The 21,113-nt window shown below is 29.8% G+C and overlaps 2 protein-coding genes across 2 annotated transcripts in view; one reads left to right on the top strand and one right to left on the bottom strand.

Annotated features, from left to right (window-relative positions):
* LOC148278210 (uncharacterized) overlaps positions 1-17,589 on the bottom strand; it is a 33,974-nt gene extending 16,385 nt beyond the window's left edge. Inside the window, exons 1-5 of the mRNA XM_088231755.1 lie at positions 17,115-17,589; positions 14,153-14,387; positions 12,360-12,952; positions 10,254-10,473; positions 8,001-8,512 (exon numbers count right to left, since the gene is read on the bottom strand). Of these exons, the coding sequence (XP_088087881.1) occupies positions 8,001-8,512; positions 10,254-10,473; positions 12,360-12,952; positions 14,153-14,387; positions 17,115-17,138 (1,584 nt within the window). The 5' untranslated portion in view covers positions 17,139-17,589. The remainder of the gene's footprint in view (positions 1-8,000; positions 8,513-10,253; positions 10,474-12,359; positions 12,953-14,152; positions 14,388-17,114) is intronic.
* LOC148278207 (uncharacterized) overlaps positions 1-21,113 on the top strand; it is a 355,411-nt gene that overhangs the window by 74,863 nt on the left and 259,435 nt on the right. The gene's annotated exons all lie outside the window — the stretch shown is intronic.

The following is a 21,113-nucleotide window of genomic DNA, read 5'->3' as shown; positions in this document are numbered from 1 at the left end:
ATAAGTCATATAATGAATTTAAAAATCCTTTTTTTTTCATTTCGTTTTTCATAAGCCCAGCGCCCCTCAGTTTTGTATTCACATATTTTAATTTACTGTCTACTCTATGTATCATAAAAGTAACTTGTTATCAAAACAAAAAGGAGAACTACGTACAGAATCACACATACCAGCACACATTTGTGCATAGATACCATATACCAGCATACTTCATACAGTTCATAGAATGATAAATTGAAATCATTATTGTCGCGTATCAAGGTCTCTCTTGGCTTAGAGATGTAAAGTCGTTTACGGTATACAACTTATATGTACATAGTATGTAATATTGTAAATGCATCAACTTGCATTATGCCATTTATTTTATTTGTTTATTTATTTTATTATACATAAATAAAAATAATAATACAAAAAAAGTTACTTTTGATTCGTACTAGGGTTTATAACCGTATTCTAAGATAGTTAAAAAAAATATTTTACCACCTAAAAAATAGTTAATAAATGTTGAAAAAAAAAAAATCATTTTTAAAAGCAAATTAACATTTTTTTCTGCCATTTATCAGCTTTTATCTACCTCTTAGGCTCTCCGCAAAAAAAATCACCAAGGAAAGCAATCGGTAACCTCTTACAGCGTTTCCATGGGTCATAAATTATGTTTTGTCCAATGTAAGAGTATTGTCTCTGTGCCGAAAAAGTTTCTAGCATTTATCTAGAAATTAGATGGCTATTGAAATTCCTGGTCTCATAATAACGAAACTGATGATAGACATTACAAAATAATATTTTCAAAAGATTTAAGTTTTTTTTGTTAAATTCTTGAATGCTCGAGTGAGTTTCATTTCAAAATCATCAGTAAGATAATGACAGTAATTCACTGTAGTAAAATTACCTTTGACAACCATCATGCAATGTCCAATATAAAAAGGCAAAATGGACAAAACGCCATTTGCATCACCCCTGGCAAACACATCTTTCTTTCACTTTCTTACATTTTGCCGTACACATACACAAATACACATGCCTTTTGACATGAAAAGACTCGAGGTTTTATCTGATAAAGTCTGTTTTGGCCGCTCTACATTCCTTCATTATCGCCATACATATTTCAAAATTTATTTCAACCGAGAAAGGAAACATTTTTGATGATAGAATATTTAAGTCTAGGAATTTACAAGGCCTATGACCTGTCACTGTTTGGAGTAGTCTCTTTATATTCCATTGCATTCATTATTTTGCCAGCAGATACTTTCTAAAAATAATTCGATATTAACCGTTTTAATTTTATTTAAAGATTTTTTTTATCAGATCTTTTTTTTTTTACAAACGTACATTTTATACAATATTGCATACAATGATTACCATTCCCATTATGTGTTATGTTATGTTCTTGCAAAGAACATAATGTATTAAATTAGCTGGTGGTAGAAATTACGTACTCCACAGGATGTAATATTCCTAGAGCTCAGATGCATTTGGCGCTTAGCTATCTGGTAAAAAACCATGAACCAATTCATATATTTTACACATTTATTTGAACGGGTCGCTAATGGTATTCACCTAAAAACCATATGCTTCAAAAGCCTGAGAAATAGAATTTCGCGTGAATCTCAGGATGTCGCGTGGGAAGAATAAAAGTAACTATTTTTGGTATCAACCTACCCCTCCATCGGGTCAAAACTTTCATTACGTAAATCGGTACGCAGTCCTTTGGGAGGTAATTAGAAATATAGCGTCACGTTATTATTTCGTCACTATGACGTAATACTCAGTTTAAATAAAATACGGTAGCTTTCAAGTGTAATAGTAAAATGTATTTTTGTTATGTCTTCTTAATAAGAAATAATAAATTAATATAGGTACATCTTTGTGTCTTGTCAATTGATCTAATGGACGTCGATTTATCCTTCTATCTGTGCTACTACATCGGCACGCAACAGTTATAACAAGTTCAGCCCGTTTTTTTTAATGAAGATACGAGGACACAACAAGAAAAAATACAACAATTTAATCAATGGTGTATTCTCCTTCACTAATTTAAAACAAATTATTCAATAATTCATAGCATTTTAACCGTACACTGCTCAAATATCGCGAGCAGCTTTATCAGCTTTATTTCCTCGATTGAACGCAAACAGAAGGAGTGTCAAAAATGCTCACTTTCGTCTACTTGGCATTCCGTTTTGAAGGCTTGTATTCAAATACATGAATATGTAAAAGGAAATACAGTATATAATACAACAGATAATTTTCTTTTGAATAATGTAAAAATCTTTACAATTTTGTTTTACTTTTGGTGCTCATTATAATTTATTTTTTTTAAACAGACACGCCTTGTGTTAACACCCAATACAATTCTTATGAACCAAGATCATCGTTTTAGACTATTTATTTATTTATGACAAAATACAAGGTTTTTAAACTATACATATTACATAATATTACATTTTTTATTGGTACGAAATATTCCCAATCAGCAAAAGTGCTGGTATGAGGGGATATTATATATAATAACACAATAGTTTAAATAAAAATTCGATAACATAACATCACATATCACTCGTCACACGGGCTGTAAGAACTATTTAATTTACGTGTTTTTTAAGTACGTACATGTTTTGTATATTTTTTAGATCATTAGAAAGTGAATTGTAAAAATTGATTGCTGTAAAAAGAAAAACTGTTTCTTTTTCTGTTTGTCCTAGGTTGTTCGCAAGTTAAATTATTTGATGCTCTTTATTTATTTATTCAAAATATCATTTTTATTTTTTCTGTGTCGGTCAATTCGTCTAGATTGAGCATTTTTGTTATTCTATTTTCTACACCATGCAATGATTATATTCGTAAAAATATATTTTCTTATAAGGCATAATAAAATGTGATTCTTAAATACATTTATTGATGGAGAGCGGTAAAGCAATTCTTATATTTTGTAAAAAAATATAATTGACAATTTTTTCAGTTTGCGTGCTGTAGAACAGCGTTTATTTGGTGTTTTTAGTAACAAATTCTATTATAATTTTTCTTTAAAAAAGGAGAACTACGTACAGAATCACACATACCAGCACACATTTGTGCATAGATACCATATACCAGCATACTTCATACAGTTCATAGAATGATAAATTGAAATCATTATTGTCGCGTATCAAGGTCTCTCTTGGCTTAGAGATGTAAAGTCGTTTACGGTATACAACTTATATGTACATAGTATGTAATATTGTAAATGCATCAACTTGCATTATGCCATTTATTTTATTTGTTTATTTATTTTATTATACATAAATAAAAATAATAATACAAAAAAAGTTACTTTTGATTCGTACTAGGGTTTATAACCGTATTCTAAGATAGTTAAAAAAAATATTTTACCACCTAAAAAATAGTTAATAAATGTTGAAAAAAAAAAAATCATTTTTAAAAGCAAATTAACATTTTTTTCTGCCATTTATCAGCTTTTATCTACCTCTTAGGCTCTCCGCAAAAAAAATCACCAAGGAAAGCAATCGGTAACCTCTTACAGCGTTTCCATGGGTCATAAATTATGTTTTGTCCAATGTAAGAGTATTGTCTCTGTGCCGAAAAAGTTTCTAGCATTTATCTAGAAATTAGATGGCTATTGAAATTCCTGGTCTCATAATAACGAAACTGATGATAGACATTACAAAATAATATTTTCAAAAGATTTAAGTTTTTTTTGTTAAATTCTTGAATGCTCGAGTGAGTTTCATTTCAAAATCATCAGTAAGATAATGACAGTAATTCACTGTAGTAAAATTACCTTTGACAACCATCATGCAATGTCCAATATAAAAAGGCAAAATGGACAAAACGCCATTTGCATCACCCCTGGCAAACACATCTTTCTTTCACTTTCTTACATTTTGCCGTACACATACACAAATACACATGCCTTTTGACATGAAAAGACTCGAGGTTTTATCTGATAAAGTCTGTTTTGGCCGCTCTACATTCCTTCATTATCGCCATACATATTTCAAAATTTATTTCAACCGAGAAAGGAAACATTTTTGATGATAGAATATTTAAGTCTAGGAATTTACAAGGCCTATGACCTGTCACTGTTTGGAGTAGTCTCTTTATATTCCATTGCATTCATTATTTTGCCAGCAGATACTTTCTAAAAATAATTCGATATTAACCGTTTTAATTTTATTTAAAGATTTTTTTTATCAGATCTTTTTTTTTTTACAAACGTACATTTTATACAATATTGCATACAATGATTACCATTCCCATTATGTGTTATGTTATGTTCTTGCAAAGAACATAATGTATTAAATTAGCTGGTGGTAGAAATTACGTACTCCACAGGATGTAATATTCCTAGAGCTCAGATGCATTTGGCGCTTAGCTATCTGGTAAAAAACCATGAACCAATTCATATATTTTACACATTTATTTGAACGGGTCGCTAATGGTATTCACCTAAAAACCATATGCTTCAAAAGCCTGAGAAATAGAATTTCGCGTGAATCTCAGGATGTCGCGTGGGAAGAATAAAAGTAACTATTTTTGGTATCAACCTACCCCTCCATCGGGTCAAAACTTTCATTACGTAAATCGGTACGCAGTCCTTTGGGAGGTAATTAGAAATATAGCGTCACGTTATTATTTCGTCACTATGACGTAATACTCAGTTTAAATAAAATACGGTAGCTTTCAAGTGTAATAGTAAAATGTATTTTTGTTATGTCTTCTTAATAAGAAATAATAAATTAATATAGGTACATCTTTGTGTCTTGTCAATTGATCTAATGGACGTCGATTTATCCTTCTATCTGTGCTACTACATCGGCACGCAACAGTTATAACAAGTTCAGCCCGTTTTTTTTAATGAAGATACGAGGACACAACAAGAAAAAATACAACAATTTAATCAATGGTGTATTCTCCTTCACTAATTTAAAACAAATTATTCAATAATTCATAGCATTTTAACCGTACACTGCTCAAATATCGCGAGCAGCTTTATCAGCTTTATTTCCTCGATTGAACGCAAACAGAAGGAGTGTCAAAAATGCTCACTTTCGTCTACTTGGCATTCCGTTTTGAAGGCTTGTATTCAAATACATGAATATGTAAAAGGAAATACAGTATATAATACAACAGATAATTTTCTTTTGAATAATGTAAAAATCTTTACAATTTTGTTTTACTTTTGGTGCTCATTATAATTTATTTTTTTTAAACAGACACGCCTTGTGTTAACACCCAATACAATTCTTATGAACCAAGATCATCGTTTTAGACTATTTATTTATTTATGACAAAATACAAGGTTTTTAAACTATACATATTACATAATATTACATTTTTTATTGGTACGAAATATTCCCAATCAGCAAAAGTGCTGGTATGAGGGGATATTATATATAATAACACAATAGTTTAAATAAAAATTCGATAACATAACATCACATATCACTCGTCACACGGGCTGTAAGAACTATTTAATTTACGTGTTTTTTAAGTACGTACATGTTTTGTATATTTTTTAGATCATTAGAAAGTGAATTGTAAAAATTGATTGCTGTAAAAAGAAAAACTGTTTCTTTTTCTGTTTGTCCTAGGTTGTTCGCAAGTTAAATTATTTGATGCTCTTTATTTATTTATTCAAAATATCATTTTTATTTTTTCTGTGTCGGTCAATTCGTCTAGATTGAGCATTTTTGTTATTCTATTTTCTACACCATGCAATGATTATATTCGTAAAAATATATTTTCTTATAAGGCATAAAAAAATGTGATTCTTAAATACATTTATTGATGGAGAGCGGTAAAGCAATTCTTATATTTTGTAAAAAAATATAATTGACAATTTTTTCAGTTTGCGTGCTGTAGAACAGCGTTTATTTGGTGTTTTTAGTAACAAATTCTATTATAATTTTTCACACAAAGTCTAAACACTTTTTGGTTGAACACATTTTTTTAAAGCAGGTTAGCTTAACACACTTACATATTATATTTATTTATTTATAACCTTTTAGCAGTCACTATAAAGTATTAAACCGGTATTATTTAGTTGTTTTTTCAATATATTTTTCATGTTAATAATGGCTTGTGGTAGATATAATTGAACAACCTTGGAATGACGCAATTTAATGTTCGTTTTCCGAAGTAATTTCTAATTCGGGTAAAATCAAGGGACCCTTCATTTTTATTCTAGTGTGAATGTGAGACACTCTTTTTTATATTCCGGATCAACAAAGTGATCTTCAATCAATTTGCAGTGACAAAATGGTTTTTTGAATTTAGTTCATTTACTGCGTTGCCTTGTTGGTTTATATACCATCCCACTCGTTTCATATTTGCGAACTTCAGATGGAGGAACCTGAGCCATTGGACATTTACGCTTCTTTCGTACTATCTCGGCTATGTATCTCATTTGTAAAATCACAAAATCATTTGTTTGATATGTTGTAAGTAATTTTATGGACATTATAATAACTATTAATTTTCAATGCTAAATATTTACAACGTTCATCAACGTCTTATTGTCGGGCAAATAAAGTGTTGTAACTTGAAAGCCCGAAAAGAAAATATTGTTTAATATTGAGATACTAGTTAATTGTTTTTGTACCTAGAGGCAGACGGATGCAAATCCAGAATTTGATGAAATGACATTTCGATGTTTGTATTTAGTTTATGATCATGTCCAATAGATGTTAGTCTTATAACGAGAGAACCAATGTATTAATATACTGAAAATACAAATAAATGCTTTAAATTATCAGAAATCACTTAGAGAAAGTAGATTCTTAAGACTTTAGTTGGACATACGACGTTTGGATTTGCATCCATCTGCCTCTTAGGCACATATTTATTGACTTGTTTTACAGAAACATTCAGTAAACAATGATCAAAATACATAAAAAAGATAAGGTTTTAAGACCGACCGGCAAATTTTCAAAATAAAAATCATGCATTTTAAATTATGGCACATTTTAAATGTTTGCGTTCGTAAATATGTAAAAGGGTGCGTTTTTGTGTATTTGTACGAAGGTTAGTGTACAGGTGTTTGAATAATTAATAATATGTACTTTATCTAGGAACGTCTGAATCTGAGTAACTCTGAATAATTACCCTCGACCTAGCCGATTGCTACGTTACAACACAGTGGCACCGCCACACTCCCACGTCACATGGTAGTGACATCTAGCTTTAATCAGTGTCACTAACTCACTACATAAAGTATGTACTGTGTGCAAATTTTCAAACTTAACTATCTTTGAAAATTATTATAGGAATCAAAATAAGTTGACGTTGGTATGCAAAAAAATATACATTTCTATTTATTTTTAATGGTGCATATGAATTACCTAATCAAAGTGGTGGAAATAGGTTATGGTGTAAGGCAATGTTCGATTAATTTTGTAAAAGAAAGTTAGGTTTCCTTTTAAAGAATTTAACAATAAAAATATATAAGTAAACATAAAAAAAGTTCGATGCACTAATGAAATTTTGAATTGTTTTAATAAATTTGTTCGAATAGGTAAGTTATAACGTTATTGATTTATAATGTTATTTCCACAGATATATTAAATACCTTTATTAAGTGGTTATATGATTATTATTATTTTGTATGGAATTATTTGTATTTGAAGCATAAAAGTACAGGTTAAAATAAGTCATGGTAATAAAACATCAATAATTTATGGTTAAGATATTTCTGTTAGCAATAAGCCCTCCATAGTGCACTTATTGTTTTACTAGAAATTTGATCCCGAGGCTAGGGTTGCATACTCACGCATCAGAGGTCCATGGTACGAACCTCATTCTACGCCAACTTTATTTCCATGTTCTAATAACAGAGTTATTTGCAACTTGTTGGCAAAACGGCCCCAAAATTAAAATATTTAAATAAATCAGGAGAACGCAAACATTTCTTCTTCAAACAGGAATAAAAACCAAACACTAGTTTAAAATATTTTATAAAAAAATGTATTATCGATTGAATATTATAATTACGTTTGTTATGTTCTCTTATACTTTTCATTCATCACTGCTTTTGTTATTCTTTTTATTTCTTTTTGTTTTGAATAATGTCTGATATATAAAATAACACCTATAATTGATGCCAACAATCCCAAAGCTACAAGAGCGACATCTACCATATATTTTTTGTACCAAGACATGCTCGCATAGCGCGATTTCAGTAATGATGCTTCTTTATGTCGTATCACATATTCGATCCAGTACGTAGCCGTGTCTAAAGGTTTATTCTGTCTATCCCTAAACCTAACTGATAACTGTTTTGCCATATGTCGGTAGCTGGAAACATTTAACAGTTTGTCCAGAGCTGCAGAAACAGTTTCCTCGCTAATTTCAAGGTAATCTAATTCAACAGCAACGCCTTGGGCAATTAGTTTTGCAGTATTGGCGTACTGGTCTGCGAATATAGGTATTGATACCATGGGAACTCCTTTGTCGATGGCTTCTTGTATCCCAAGCATTCCTCCGTGGGTAATGAATACTTTTATGTTTGGATGAGCTGAAAGAAAATTGCACACATTGATAATTCATCGTAACTTTTCTTAACATTTTTGGGAGGGTATAAATAGAAAGTAATAGCGAATTATTATTATTTGTTATACACATGTTTCGGGGCAAGACTGCAAAACTTCAGAGGAACATTTCTGCTGGTGAACTTTTAAAAGAATTCTATTAAAAATTTTCCAAAAACTATTTTATCATTATTTTATTTTTTTTATATCTCAAAATGGAGTAAATCTTTCATTTCTCCGACTAGCATCCCTTTCACAAACCCCCATCTCTTCCCTACACAGCCGCTTCCCTTGTCCGCGTCTGGTGCGTATCGCTTCGTTAGTCAAAAAAATCATTTTTGCAGAGGAGGGGTAGGGGTTTGTTGAAGGGATGCTTTACCTAAAATTCAAGATTTACTCCATTTATAAAAAAAACTAGTTCTTTTAAATGATTTTTTTGGGTTTTTTTTTAAAGTGCACCATGAGGAATGTTCCTCTGAAGTTTTGCGGTCTGGCCCTAAAACACGTGTGTGTACCTAGAACATCCAACTTTGTTTTACCATTAATTTTATCTAATACACACATTATTCTAGCCATGTCCGATTTTATTATTTTTTAAATTTATTTTTTATCATGGAAATATAAGACAGGCTTTGAAATATAGGACCGGATAATATGTTTATAACACTGCCAGACCGTTCACTATTTTTATAGTTCACAGAATATAATGTGAAATAACCGACAATTAAATAAAAATAATACAGTTTTAAAAAATACTTATTAATCTATTTTCACCGTTTCTAAGCTTAGCCTGATAGGAAGCATTTTGACAGCACTCAAACTTCTGTCATTCTTATTCCACCTTTGTACATCAACTGTTATTATTATAAGTTTAGTTTTCCTAACATCACCTTTTGTGATAATATGTGATTAAATGAGTGCATACTTCATAATTTGTTTACAAAAAAAATAATTATTAATTGCTCCAAAAATATTTAATGATTTATTGCCAAATATAAAAGATTCAAAATGTACAACAAATTTTAAAATAAAAATGACTGCACATAAAAATAGTGTAGCGAGAGATTCTTTTGAAAAATATATGTAAATCAAAAAACGTTGTACTTTATGTAATTGGTACACATATTATTAATATTTTTATGTATTTCATTGCTTTATATTTGTTTCAGTATATATTATTTATGTTTAAGTAACATGTATTCTTAGCATATAGTTTATATTTGTATAATAACGATTTCTAATTTCTTAAATTTGATTATTCTTTTTTATGTTATTGTTTTATTAGTATAGTACTACTTATGCTCTAAAGATAGAAAATCTCCATTTTAAAACAGGCTGTGCCATGTTAGATGTGGACTATCATAAACAGAGAACACTCCGTTTTCATTTTACATTAATTGGTTTTACATAGATTCCCTATTATTAAGTATGTATATATTTTTTTTTGCAATAAATTTATAAATAAATAAATAATAATAAGAAATTTTCAACTTCTCAAAATAATGTTCTACGCAATGCTCTCTCCTTTATTTTATAAATAATTATTTGTGTGAGTAATTTAACGATGGCCTTAATTTTGTTGTAAAAATAAATTCAACTTATAAAGAAATACAAAAAATAAAGAATTCAACAAGACTGTATTGTTACGCTTTATATTAAGTCAAATGATTAGCTTGTGTCATGTAAAATATTAGGTATTCACGTTTATGCGAATGCATTAATAATTACCAAGAATATCGTTCTGCGGTAGCCATGTTTCTGTTAGGACATTGGCTAATTGAGGTGGTTTATCATCTTCCCATTTCCACAGCACACGTTGTTTCAACCTCCTGAAGACATTTACAAATGCATTTATTTTATGCTGGGGTATGGAGGAGCTAAGCAAGTGACTTCCTAGACTGAAGTATATGGCGCCATCTGTTGCCCCATCAAGAAAACGTTGGATTTTCTGAAATTAACAGATTATCATAACATCAATAATAAATTAACTTTTGATATTTGATAAAATATACATAAAAGTATCTAACAAATTTGCTTTTTTAAATTTAATTTTTGGTTTTTTTTTTTGGTTTTTTACAATAAACATAAATGATAAAACAGAGTATAAAAAAAAAACCTAATTACACAGCAATGAAATACATATTAATAGTAAAAACAGCAAACAAAAAAATCCCACAAAGGCATGGCCTGTTCGTGGGTATACAAGAAAATGTTAATAAATTTTTGCTCCTATAATAAATAATGGACAGTTATAATATTTTTGTGTAACATAAGAGAAAAAAAAAGATATTTTGTTAAAGATAATTTGGTAATTTTTTTATAGTCATTAAAAAAGGAAATAAAAAAATATTAAAAAACACAAAAATATTCCTTATTATTAAAGGGCAACAAAATAAACTTTGATATATCAACTTAAATTATGTTAGATAATACTAGTATAAAACCATTTATCGATTTTTTTCAATGTTGACCAATTTCGAGACATACACTTTTCGTACGTCTCGAAATAAGAAGGATTCGTTTGTATACTAATATTTATTATTTTTACTCTGAAAGACGGGGGTCAGTGCTATACAAGCTCCTGACGTCACAGCGACCTGTGTAGATCTATCGTGAAGGGTCCCAGTAAATTAGTTCTCACCCTCCAAGCCTGGGTCTTTAAGGCTACTGAGTAGAAAGCAAGTGCTCTCATATTTCTAAATCTCGTCTTCTGAGCCCAGATTCTTGAGGATGAGGTAAACGCTTTAACATCCTCAGGTTTAACCAGTGGTCCCCCGAGGATGCAGCTTCCATAAGGCACCATATACGCATATAATATAATCTGTATAGGCGTTCCATCATCTGCATCGCAGAACCTACATCTGGATGTTAAAGAAATGTTAAATTTAGCAACGTGTTATTTCAATAAATTTGCAGTACCGCGTAATCATTGAGCTCATCCAACCTCTTTCACAACACGGACTATCTCTTCGTTCTAGTAACGAGATAACCCTTTTAATACCCTTTCATCGCTATAATTCTCTTGCCTCCTCTTTTACATTAGTAGCTGCTCGATTGTGAAATAATCTACCCACTTATGTTAGAGACCCCCTTCTTTATTTACATTTAAGTCAAGATTGAAATGTCACTATCTAAATATTTAAGTTGTTCCTTTATCCTTCTTTTTTCCTTCCCATCCCCTCTCCTCTCTTCATAGTATAGTGTTATTTTTTTTTTTACACATATTTATTTTTGTTAATTTTTGCTTTTAATTTTTGTATAAAATTATCAGATTTAATATGTCCATGTATTTATAATTTTCTCAAACTGAACGGTTTGGGTAGGTAGGAAGAAATTGCCTTAAGGCAATATGCCCGCCTTTATATGTATATTTATTGTATATGTATATAAAGTGTCAAATAAATAAATAAATTAATAATACCTCTATTACCCCACACTTAGTATATATATTTACTAATGTTAGTTGAAATGATTAACCACAAAATTAATGCTTTAAAAAGTTATATTTAAGCAAAAAAAAAATCTGAGCTATTTTCTACCTGTCAAGCATTTTCAATAATGTTTTTTTTACAGAATACCGATGTTTCCAGAATGATAAATACAAATCTACCTGTGTAGTTATGTAGGTCAAAGTCGATAATGATAGATTTTGGAATCTATGCAACCTCTGCGAGAACATTTATTTTTTTATTTCATATACCTATAAGTAATCTTATCAGTGAAATATTATTCACGAATCGTGTTAATACTTTTTGATAATCAAATTCAGAACTGATTTAAAGATAAAATAAGTTATAAATAGGGAATTGTCATTAATCATTTAATTACACTTACCTCTGGGAGTTTTTTGACTGGTTTAATATGTACTCCACCGATATGCACAATTCCTGGAACTATCGGATATACAATATCGTAGCTAAAATGTGTATTTACTAGAACCAATGACACAGAGTTTTCTAGTTCTTCTACAGTCGGTAGTGGTCCTGGAATATGCTTGAAATACTTGTCAATTATAGCGTTTTGGTTTTTAGCTACATGGTACCTTCTTCCGATGTAATCCACCATTCCTATGAACCAATTGTGGGCTCTACTGACCATCGAAAAATCGCCAGCTGCACCGAAGAACTCAAATGGAATATAACTTGAAGGTGCTGGACTTCCCATTATATCTTCCAATTGCCTCTTTGCTGACGTCGTCTCGAGCAAAATCAAAGGCGCTTTGTATTTATGTGCAAACGTGTACATGGCTTCTTGGAAGAACATCTCTACTATGACGACGTCGAATTGACTTTTGTCATTTTCGTTGAAATTTTTGACAGTTGGATCGCTGAGAACAAAATCTTGTAGTACGATACCGTTTCTCCAACCGAAAAAAAGACAATCAATGGTTGATTCGACTTTGTGCCGCCAAGGATCTATGTTTGCAACTAAAAATAAAAAAAACAGTTTTAGAAACAGTCATCATCATCATTATTTCCTTTCTGCACCTAATGCTGCATAGGAAACTGCATTATTACAAATCCCACTCTACCATAACGCGATTTCCATTTTTCCAGCACAATTTATTTATGACTTTTCAGGAAAAAATTAATAAAATTAATTTATGAAAACGCTACTATGGATGTGAGGATTAACGAGGATACAAAAACTGATAAAATCAAAATAAAGAAAGGTGTCAGACAAGTGGACACAATATCGCCAAAGTTCTTTACGCTAGCCTTAGAGGATGTATTTAAAACTCTCAATTGGGAAAATAAGGGTGTAAAGATCGATGGCATGTACTTGAGTCACCTCAGATTCTCAAATGATATAGTGGTCATAAGTAAAGACATGGACGAACTAGGCAAAATGATTATGGAACAATATGAGGCTTCAAAAAGGATTGGTTTGGAAATGAATATTTATAAAACAAAGATTGATAAGTCCAACAGGACGAGACATTTTCATTAACAATAAATAAATTGAAGTGGTTGATAGATACATATATATTTAGGACACAAAGTCAAACTTGGTAAAGATAATCAGATAGCGGAGTTACTAAAAAGAAAAGGGCTAAGTTGGGCTGCTTTCGGCAAATTTAAATTTATTTTTGAAAATAAAGAGGTCCCTATATGCTTAAAAAGACAAGTAAATGAATCGTGCATATTGCTGGTGACAACATACAGACTAGAAACCATGTCTATAATACAAAAAAATAGCCAGAAATCAAAATGCACGCAACGATCCATGGAAAGACAGATGCTCGGTGAATGTTTAAAAGACAGAGTAAGAAATGAAGAAATAAGGCGCCGAACTAGAGTCGTGGATGTCATGGATCGTGCAGCTAAATCAAAATGGCAGTGGGCAGGACACTTGGCGATACAAAATGATGGCAGGTGGACACCCAGAATAATAAAGTGGAGACCATGGGCAAACAAAAGAAGTGTTAGAAGGCCACAGAAAAGATGGGTTGACGGCATTGCCTCTATTGCCAGTAAAACGTGGATGATGAAAGCGGGTGATAAGAAGGAATGGAGACGTTTGAAGGGGCCTTAATCAAGCAGTGGAAAGAATAAGGCTAAGAAGAAGAAGAAAAAGGGAACGGTATAAAAATAAAAAAATAAATAATTAAATTTCCTTCAAATTACCTTCGTTTTTAAAGCGGTCCATATCAACAGGAATTTGATGGTAGTTTGGGGGTGGATCTTTGACTAGATTTGTAGTGATAACGGTAACATCGTGTCCCTGCTTTGCCAGGTGTAGAGTAATTGTTTGCACGAACTGCGAATGTGATGAACCGAAGAATGGTGCCACAGTAAGAATTCTGCTACAGCGAACTGAGTCATCACTCAGAAGAAGTAAGAAAACCCCAATCCAAAGACCCTAAAATAAAATTTTAAAGCAACAAATAATGGCAGTTGGATTTTTTACCTAATAAGATTGCTGTGAAATTAAAACTGCATAAAGTGTTGTAAAATTAAATAATAATCCATCATTTTTATTTTTTGACTGAATAAATGCTTTTTTATTCATTTTACGGTACATGTGAAAATGTTCATTGTGTATGCCAGCCTCAATGATATTAACGGTATTCCTTTACTCCAAATATAAACAAACAACCTAGTGTCTATTGAACTTTAGTTTTATTCAATAATATGCGCATTTGTGTCATATTTTCAGTAGCTCAAATAGTATATAATGGTCTAAGTGAAATAAATAGACTCATTAATATTATCCATTGAGTGGTACAAATTTTATGAGTGAGTTCTAGTAGTAAAGGTAGATTGATTTCTGTCCCATCTTTAATGGTTCAAATAGTATATCTGAAATATTTCTGTATTTTTTACAAATTACTCGAATGTGGTAACGCAAGTGAAATGATCTATAAATAATGACAGATTTCGAAAAATATAAGTTCTGTTTCTAAATAATTGAGTATATAATAGCGTTTTTTCGCTAAGTCTCTCCCGAAAAATGATTATTATTAGTATTTCTATTTTTATATGTATTTAGCTTTTTAATCTTTTTTTTCTATTGAATATGTTCTGTAACTTGAATTATAAAAATAAAACTTTTATTTTATTGGTTGGTTGGAAGAAATTTCCATTTGGCAATAAGCCCGCCAATGTACAAATAACATAATGTACAAGAAGTTAAATAAATAAAAAAAAAATACAGTTTTGCAATAATAGATATATATAACTTTTTTTTTTAATTAAAAAAAATTTTTTTGAGAATCATTAGTAGCATAAAAAATACTTTTAAATTTGTAATTTTGAATTCCTGCAAGAACAGCGATTCCATTGGCCACAAATACGTCACAATTCATGTTTATTTGTTCCTTTCCATTGAAATTTGTGTAGAACGATTTCACAAATCTCGACATCACAACAACCAAGGCACAAATACGTCGCGTTTTTCTAAGAACGTACTTTTATTAAATTTATTTTTTACATTTATGTACAAAAACTTTTGTACAAATCAAGTCAAATCAAATCAAGTCCAGAACCAAATATATCAGCCGTGTCCCCATACTGATTGCCATATCTGTGGAGCCTAGGGATAGGCGAGTGCATGTGATAGTTGGTTCTAGAACTTGCAGAGCAAAAAGGAGATCTGTGGCGGGTATGTCGACCAGGTACACGGAAACACACCAACTCCAGCAAATCTGGACAGTCAAATATCTTCCATTTGTGTTATGATTATATTTTTAGCAATATGACAACATTACGCGGCAACTTCACGCATGCGCGCGGCGAAAGTGCGGGTTTTTTTGGATACAGTCCGGCGTATTCAAATATGGTTCTTCGCTCCTTCTGGACTATTCTTAATTCTATGGTTCTATGTTAAATTATTTTTTATAAAACTGTGTTTACTTGTAATTTTGTATATCCGTTATATGAATAAAAAAAGGCATTGAGGCGATCCTAAGAGATTGGGACGACGTTTTGTCCTTTATCCATACATCGTCCTCCCCTATTAATCTGCTTAGAGTTTGAATTCCTTGGGAATATTTTTGCAAACTTTTCTCTATAGGCAGCTGACAGAGTCTCCCAGGATTCTATAACAGCTGCGAGTGAATAGTGAGCTTTAGGAACCCCTCAATTTTACGCCCACCGTATAACAACATTTTACGGGCACTAGATTATTCCAAAGCGTTGTCAAAATAAGACATATATAATTACTTTATATATGTTGACAAATAATAAATGTTATGTTAATCAATCATTTAAATCGTTAAAATTCATAAAGTATTTAAATAAATAAACGTGAATTACATATAGTTATTTATTTTTAAATTAGGCGCATCAATCGTTTCCTAGAAAAATGGCTAATACCGATCCTAATCATAAAATATTTTTTTTTTGTAAACACATTCTCCTTGAATGCAACCCTGGTAGATCGATAAATAAAACATGTATGCTCCTGACTTATTTTTTACAAATTAGATTGAAGATTTTAATATCTACGAACACGCGCAGCGCAAAGATCTACTTTTCGCTTTATCGCACGTAAATTTGTTAAGCCTTTTAGGAGGAGTTCAGCTACATCACACGTACAGAAAAATTAATATACAAAGTTATATATATATATATATATATTTGTATATATGTATGTGTATAACACCAAATAACATTTTATTTTTTTGTATTTGAAATTATATAACTCCTTATGCACTTAATAACGTATAGAGTGAAAGCCACTCTCCAAGCACAAGGTATTATCTCTTTTTTTTAGAGTTACAGTTTTAATACTAAATATATAAAATAGATGGTAACAGAAAAAAACTAAATATATATTATTTTACATAAAAAAATTAATCAATAAAAAATAAATAAAATACAAAAAAATATCGACATGATAAATATATGTGATTGAGCACCAGCGCTCGCATTATGAATGCAATTTTTACGAGTTATAGCGCGTATTAATGTACTTAATACGCGCTACAACGCGTTTAAATTACATTCAAAATACCAACCCAGGATTGTGGTTTAATTTTACACTCAGAATTGCGATCTTTATTTTCCTGGACACGGACGTCTGACATGATAATTAAAATAACAAAGAATACATAAAGGTAAATAAAATAAATATAAATACACTTACATTTTCAATTGAATTCATTTTCATAGTTTTGTTTTGTCATCAATAAACAATTGCGTCTTCAAAATTAAATTGTTTACATCACTTACGAAATTTAATTAATGATCATTTTACAAATAAAGGTATTTTTTTATTTATTTTATTTTAAAAAGCTATCCACTAGGAATTATTTTTGTCAACTAAATCACATCAAGAATCTGATAATCCCAAAGACTGCTTTCGCATAGGCTAGCTGTCATCTGTCTCAAACACAAACCTGTTATTTTGTTAACGACCAAAAGGGTTAGCGTATATTAATATATAATTTTGCAATTATAAGTTTATATCACAATATGCACATATTAGAGCGCACTATCAATTTATAAACACAGCAGCTAACATTTAATATTGTCTACAATAGATAAAATGCCGATAATGTAGTAATCAATACTTGTACACAATTAAAAGTCACTCACTACTCAATGGTCTTATTCAGTCTGACAGTTCAAATTCCGAGTACCGCGTCTATCGTCTATTTCATTATTTTAGACTATTAAAACTATTTTATAATTGCCGGTTACCGATATTAAATGTATAGAGGCATCTATTGAGTGAACTTGTTATTAAAATCGGTCGTCTTTTAATAAATTTAAAAAAATAATGTAGGAACTAATATCGCTGATCAGTTTTTGGAAATAGCTTACAATATTGACCGACTTTGTTAACATTTAAAAAAATATTTTTTATGTACATATTTGCATAGGCAGAATGTGTTCTAAAAAAGAATGCAGTTTCATTAAAAAAAAATCAAATGCATCAAAAATATTATATTTGAAGTATTAACTTTGTAGTTATTCATTACAATAAAATACATATAAAACAACTCTCTTTTAAACCACTTTTTTTGTTCCAACCGGTTTTAAATGTACACAAACTCATTTATCAAGCTAATTATACCTTGATAAAGAAGCTTGTTTATGTTTAGCTTTAAGCCCGGTCGGTATAAAAAAGTGCTTTAAAACAAAGTTGATTTATATTTATTATATTGAACTTACAATAAAATATCTTATAAAAAGAATTAACAATTAAAAATTCTAATAATGATTTGTTCTCGACTTTTGTTTTAACTTTTTACTCTTGTGTGTATATTTAAAAAATATATATTTTTGTTAATTATTAATATTTTTATAGACCTTGAAAAAAACTTTTTTACTTTTCATTTAAAGCTCTTTCTTTTTCTTTTTTTTTGTCTCTTCCTCTTTTTTTAAAACTGCAACGTTCTTTAACTTATCTTCCTTTTTTTATATAGGTAAATATTTATATTTGTTAGATATGTAATATTTCTTTTTTCATCTATAAATACCATTGTTTACGATGTTTTTGTTCTTTTTTAATATTATGCAATTTTTTGTTGAATTTTTTGCACTGGTTAATTGTTATTATGTAAAAGGTTCATGGAACCGTAAATAAATAAATAAATTTATAGTGTCTGAACTTACATCTGAATCACCTTGCCTTTATGCAACAAAAAATCATCAAGATAATATACTGCAGTTGGTGTATCAATGCAGTGCCCTGTGAAGAATAAGTTATGGAAAGGAAGTATTAAATGAATTAATAAAATAAAAATACTGTTTAATACAGTCAAACTAGTTAATTTTGTTATTTATTTATTTATTAGTGTTAACACGGCACAAATGCCTTTTATAAACATAAACATAAATACAATTAACATACAGTGTTCTATCACAAAATTATGAAATAATATAATAACAATATATCTATACATATGACACAGTTGTTTTATAAATGTTCTATATAATAACTTTGGGATTTTAATACTTAACACACTTGGGTAGAAAAATAATAAAAATAAAGGTAACGCGGTATATTCGAAATTGCAAAAATCATAAATCATTGATTTGTTGGTATTGTTGCAATGTATGTTAAATGCCCTAGGAATAATACTAACTGTCTCCTGATAAGAGCTCAGGGGTTCGCAAATGTTTTAAAAAGAAACAAAATAAAAAACGTTTTTAAAAAATTCAATATTAAAAATATTTTAAAAAATATACAAAAATTTAAATTTCAAAAACCAAAAAAAAACTAAAATCTTGTACGTTTATAAATATATTTGATACGTATTTATTTATTCATTTATTTTTATTTTTTTTATAAATGAACATAAATACTTAAACATCAGTCAAAATCCTAAACTATTTCTTTAATATCAAGTTTAAACTTAATTTGGCTAATATGAATGTCAATACAACTGATATGGTTCCCTAGACTGTGCAATCTTGAAATAGGTGAATTCATAGCATAATTTGTAGCATTGTGAGTCCTTATGAATATTTATTAATGTTGTAACAATTATATAATATATGCACTTTATTTTTATTTTTATATCTATCGTAAACCTTCAAATTTTTTTTATTTTAAATCTATATCTACAAAAAAGTCATGTGTGTGGGATTTATTATTTTTTTATTTTATGAATGGGTATTTTGTATTATTTAAGTTTTTAAAGTAAAGTAAGTAAAAGTAAAACATTTAATAAATTGCCAGAAAAAATAAATTTAGACTGCTATTTTGTACGTTATCGTTAAAACGAATTGTTTTATAATTAGTATTTATATTAAAAGCATTAACTTTGTGGTCAAATATTTTACTGCATTTTATCAAATATTTGTATATAACCACTTTCAGACTTTTCTATGTTCACCGAATTCGAGTTGTTTGTATAATTTTTCAAGTTTTTAATAAATCATTTTATGTAAGCTATTTTAACTAAAGTTTTGTGGTGCCACCTAATTTTTCTTTATTGACCATGAAAAATTCATCAAAATTTCATAAATTATAGATAATTTTAAATATTTAGTATTACTTGTTATTAATTTTATTTTCTGTCAATCCAAAAATAAAACAGGCTTAAATTAAAAACATTTTAAATTAACAATAAATATTTCTTCCCTTATTCAATCCAAATATTTCAATTTCGAAAAATATTTTATCTTTCCGTGCTGAAATATCTTTTAAGTACCTTGTTTATATATTTTGAAATGTAATAATCAAATAAACCTTAGACATTCAATTTAAAGTCTAATATTTCAAAACTCTTTTGATTCAGAGATTGCTTATAGCACTAATTTCAAAATGTATTTATTTTGTAAGATCAAAGTCTTTTAAAGTCGAGTTTCTTGGAAAAATTCTTATCATTCGTTCCTTACCTTGATATCTTAGACACTTACAATTATCGCATTTGTGTAAGTCTCGAGAAAAACCAAATATTTGCTTTTAGATCTGGCTTTATACCGGCTATGAGGAATATTTCACCAGCGGAAGGACGGAACAAAGAATACAGAAATAGAACCAGAGCTTTGGACAAGTGTTTGGGACCCCAAAGAAAATCGAGTGGTGATTAGGAATAAGTGAGGGGCAAAAAGGGGCAAAGGCACTCTCACCGGTCTGTGACTGCGGTGCCGATAAACAAACTATCGGAACTTTGCATTCCAGATGAACAAGCTGACTATTATTATACCTCTACGCAAACAGCGCACTAAATTCGGTAAACGCGCATTTGCGGTCGCAAGCCCTATCGCATGGGAAGCTCTCCTAGCAAAAGTTTGAAACTGTGAGTGTAAAGTGATGTTTTGGAAAAATCTTAAAACCCACTTGTTCTCTTAATCATTTAAATAAATCCGTAGCATGTGATTACGAAGTTAATTGTTTTACTTAAATTACAGACTCAAAGAATTAAAATTAATTTGATTTATTTAAAGAATCAATCTGTAAAGCCCTCTTGAGGTATTAGATTACGAAAATGGCGCTATATAAGTTATCCATAACAATAATAATCAAGCATGTCATCGAAGATTACCCACCAAGACACTACCCTGGTGATCCAGTGGACTTCCTGATTAAGAGTTACCATTTAAAAATAAAGGGATGCCTGTTCAGGGTACCTAAAATACCAGATTTTTCAGAAAAAGAACCATAATAATCTCTTAGGGAAAAACAGTA

The sequence above is a fragment of the Micrasema longulum genome, unplaced genomic scaffold, assembly GCF_059751315.1.
Source record: "Micrasema longulum isolate JH-2025_06_02 unplaced genomic scaffold, ASM5975131v1 h1tg000912l, whole genome shotgun sequence".
Taxonomy (NCBI): domain Eukaryota; kingdom Metazoa; phylum Arthropoda; class Insecta; order Trichoptera; family Brachycentridae; genus Micrasema; species Micrasema longulum.
Note: the sequence above shows the minus strand (reverse complement) of the source record. Positions and strands in the feature narration are given on the sequence as shown.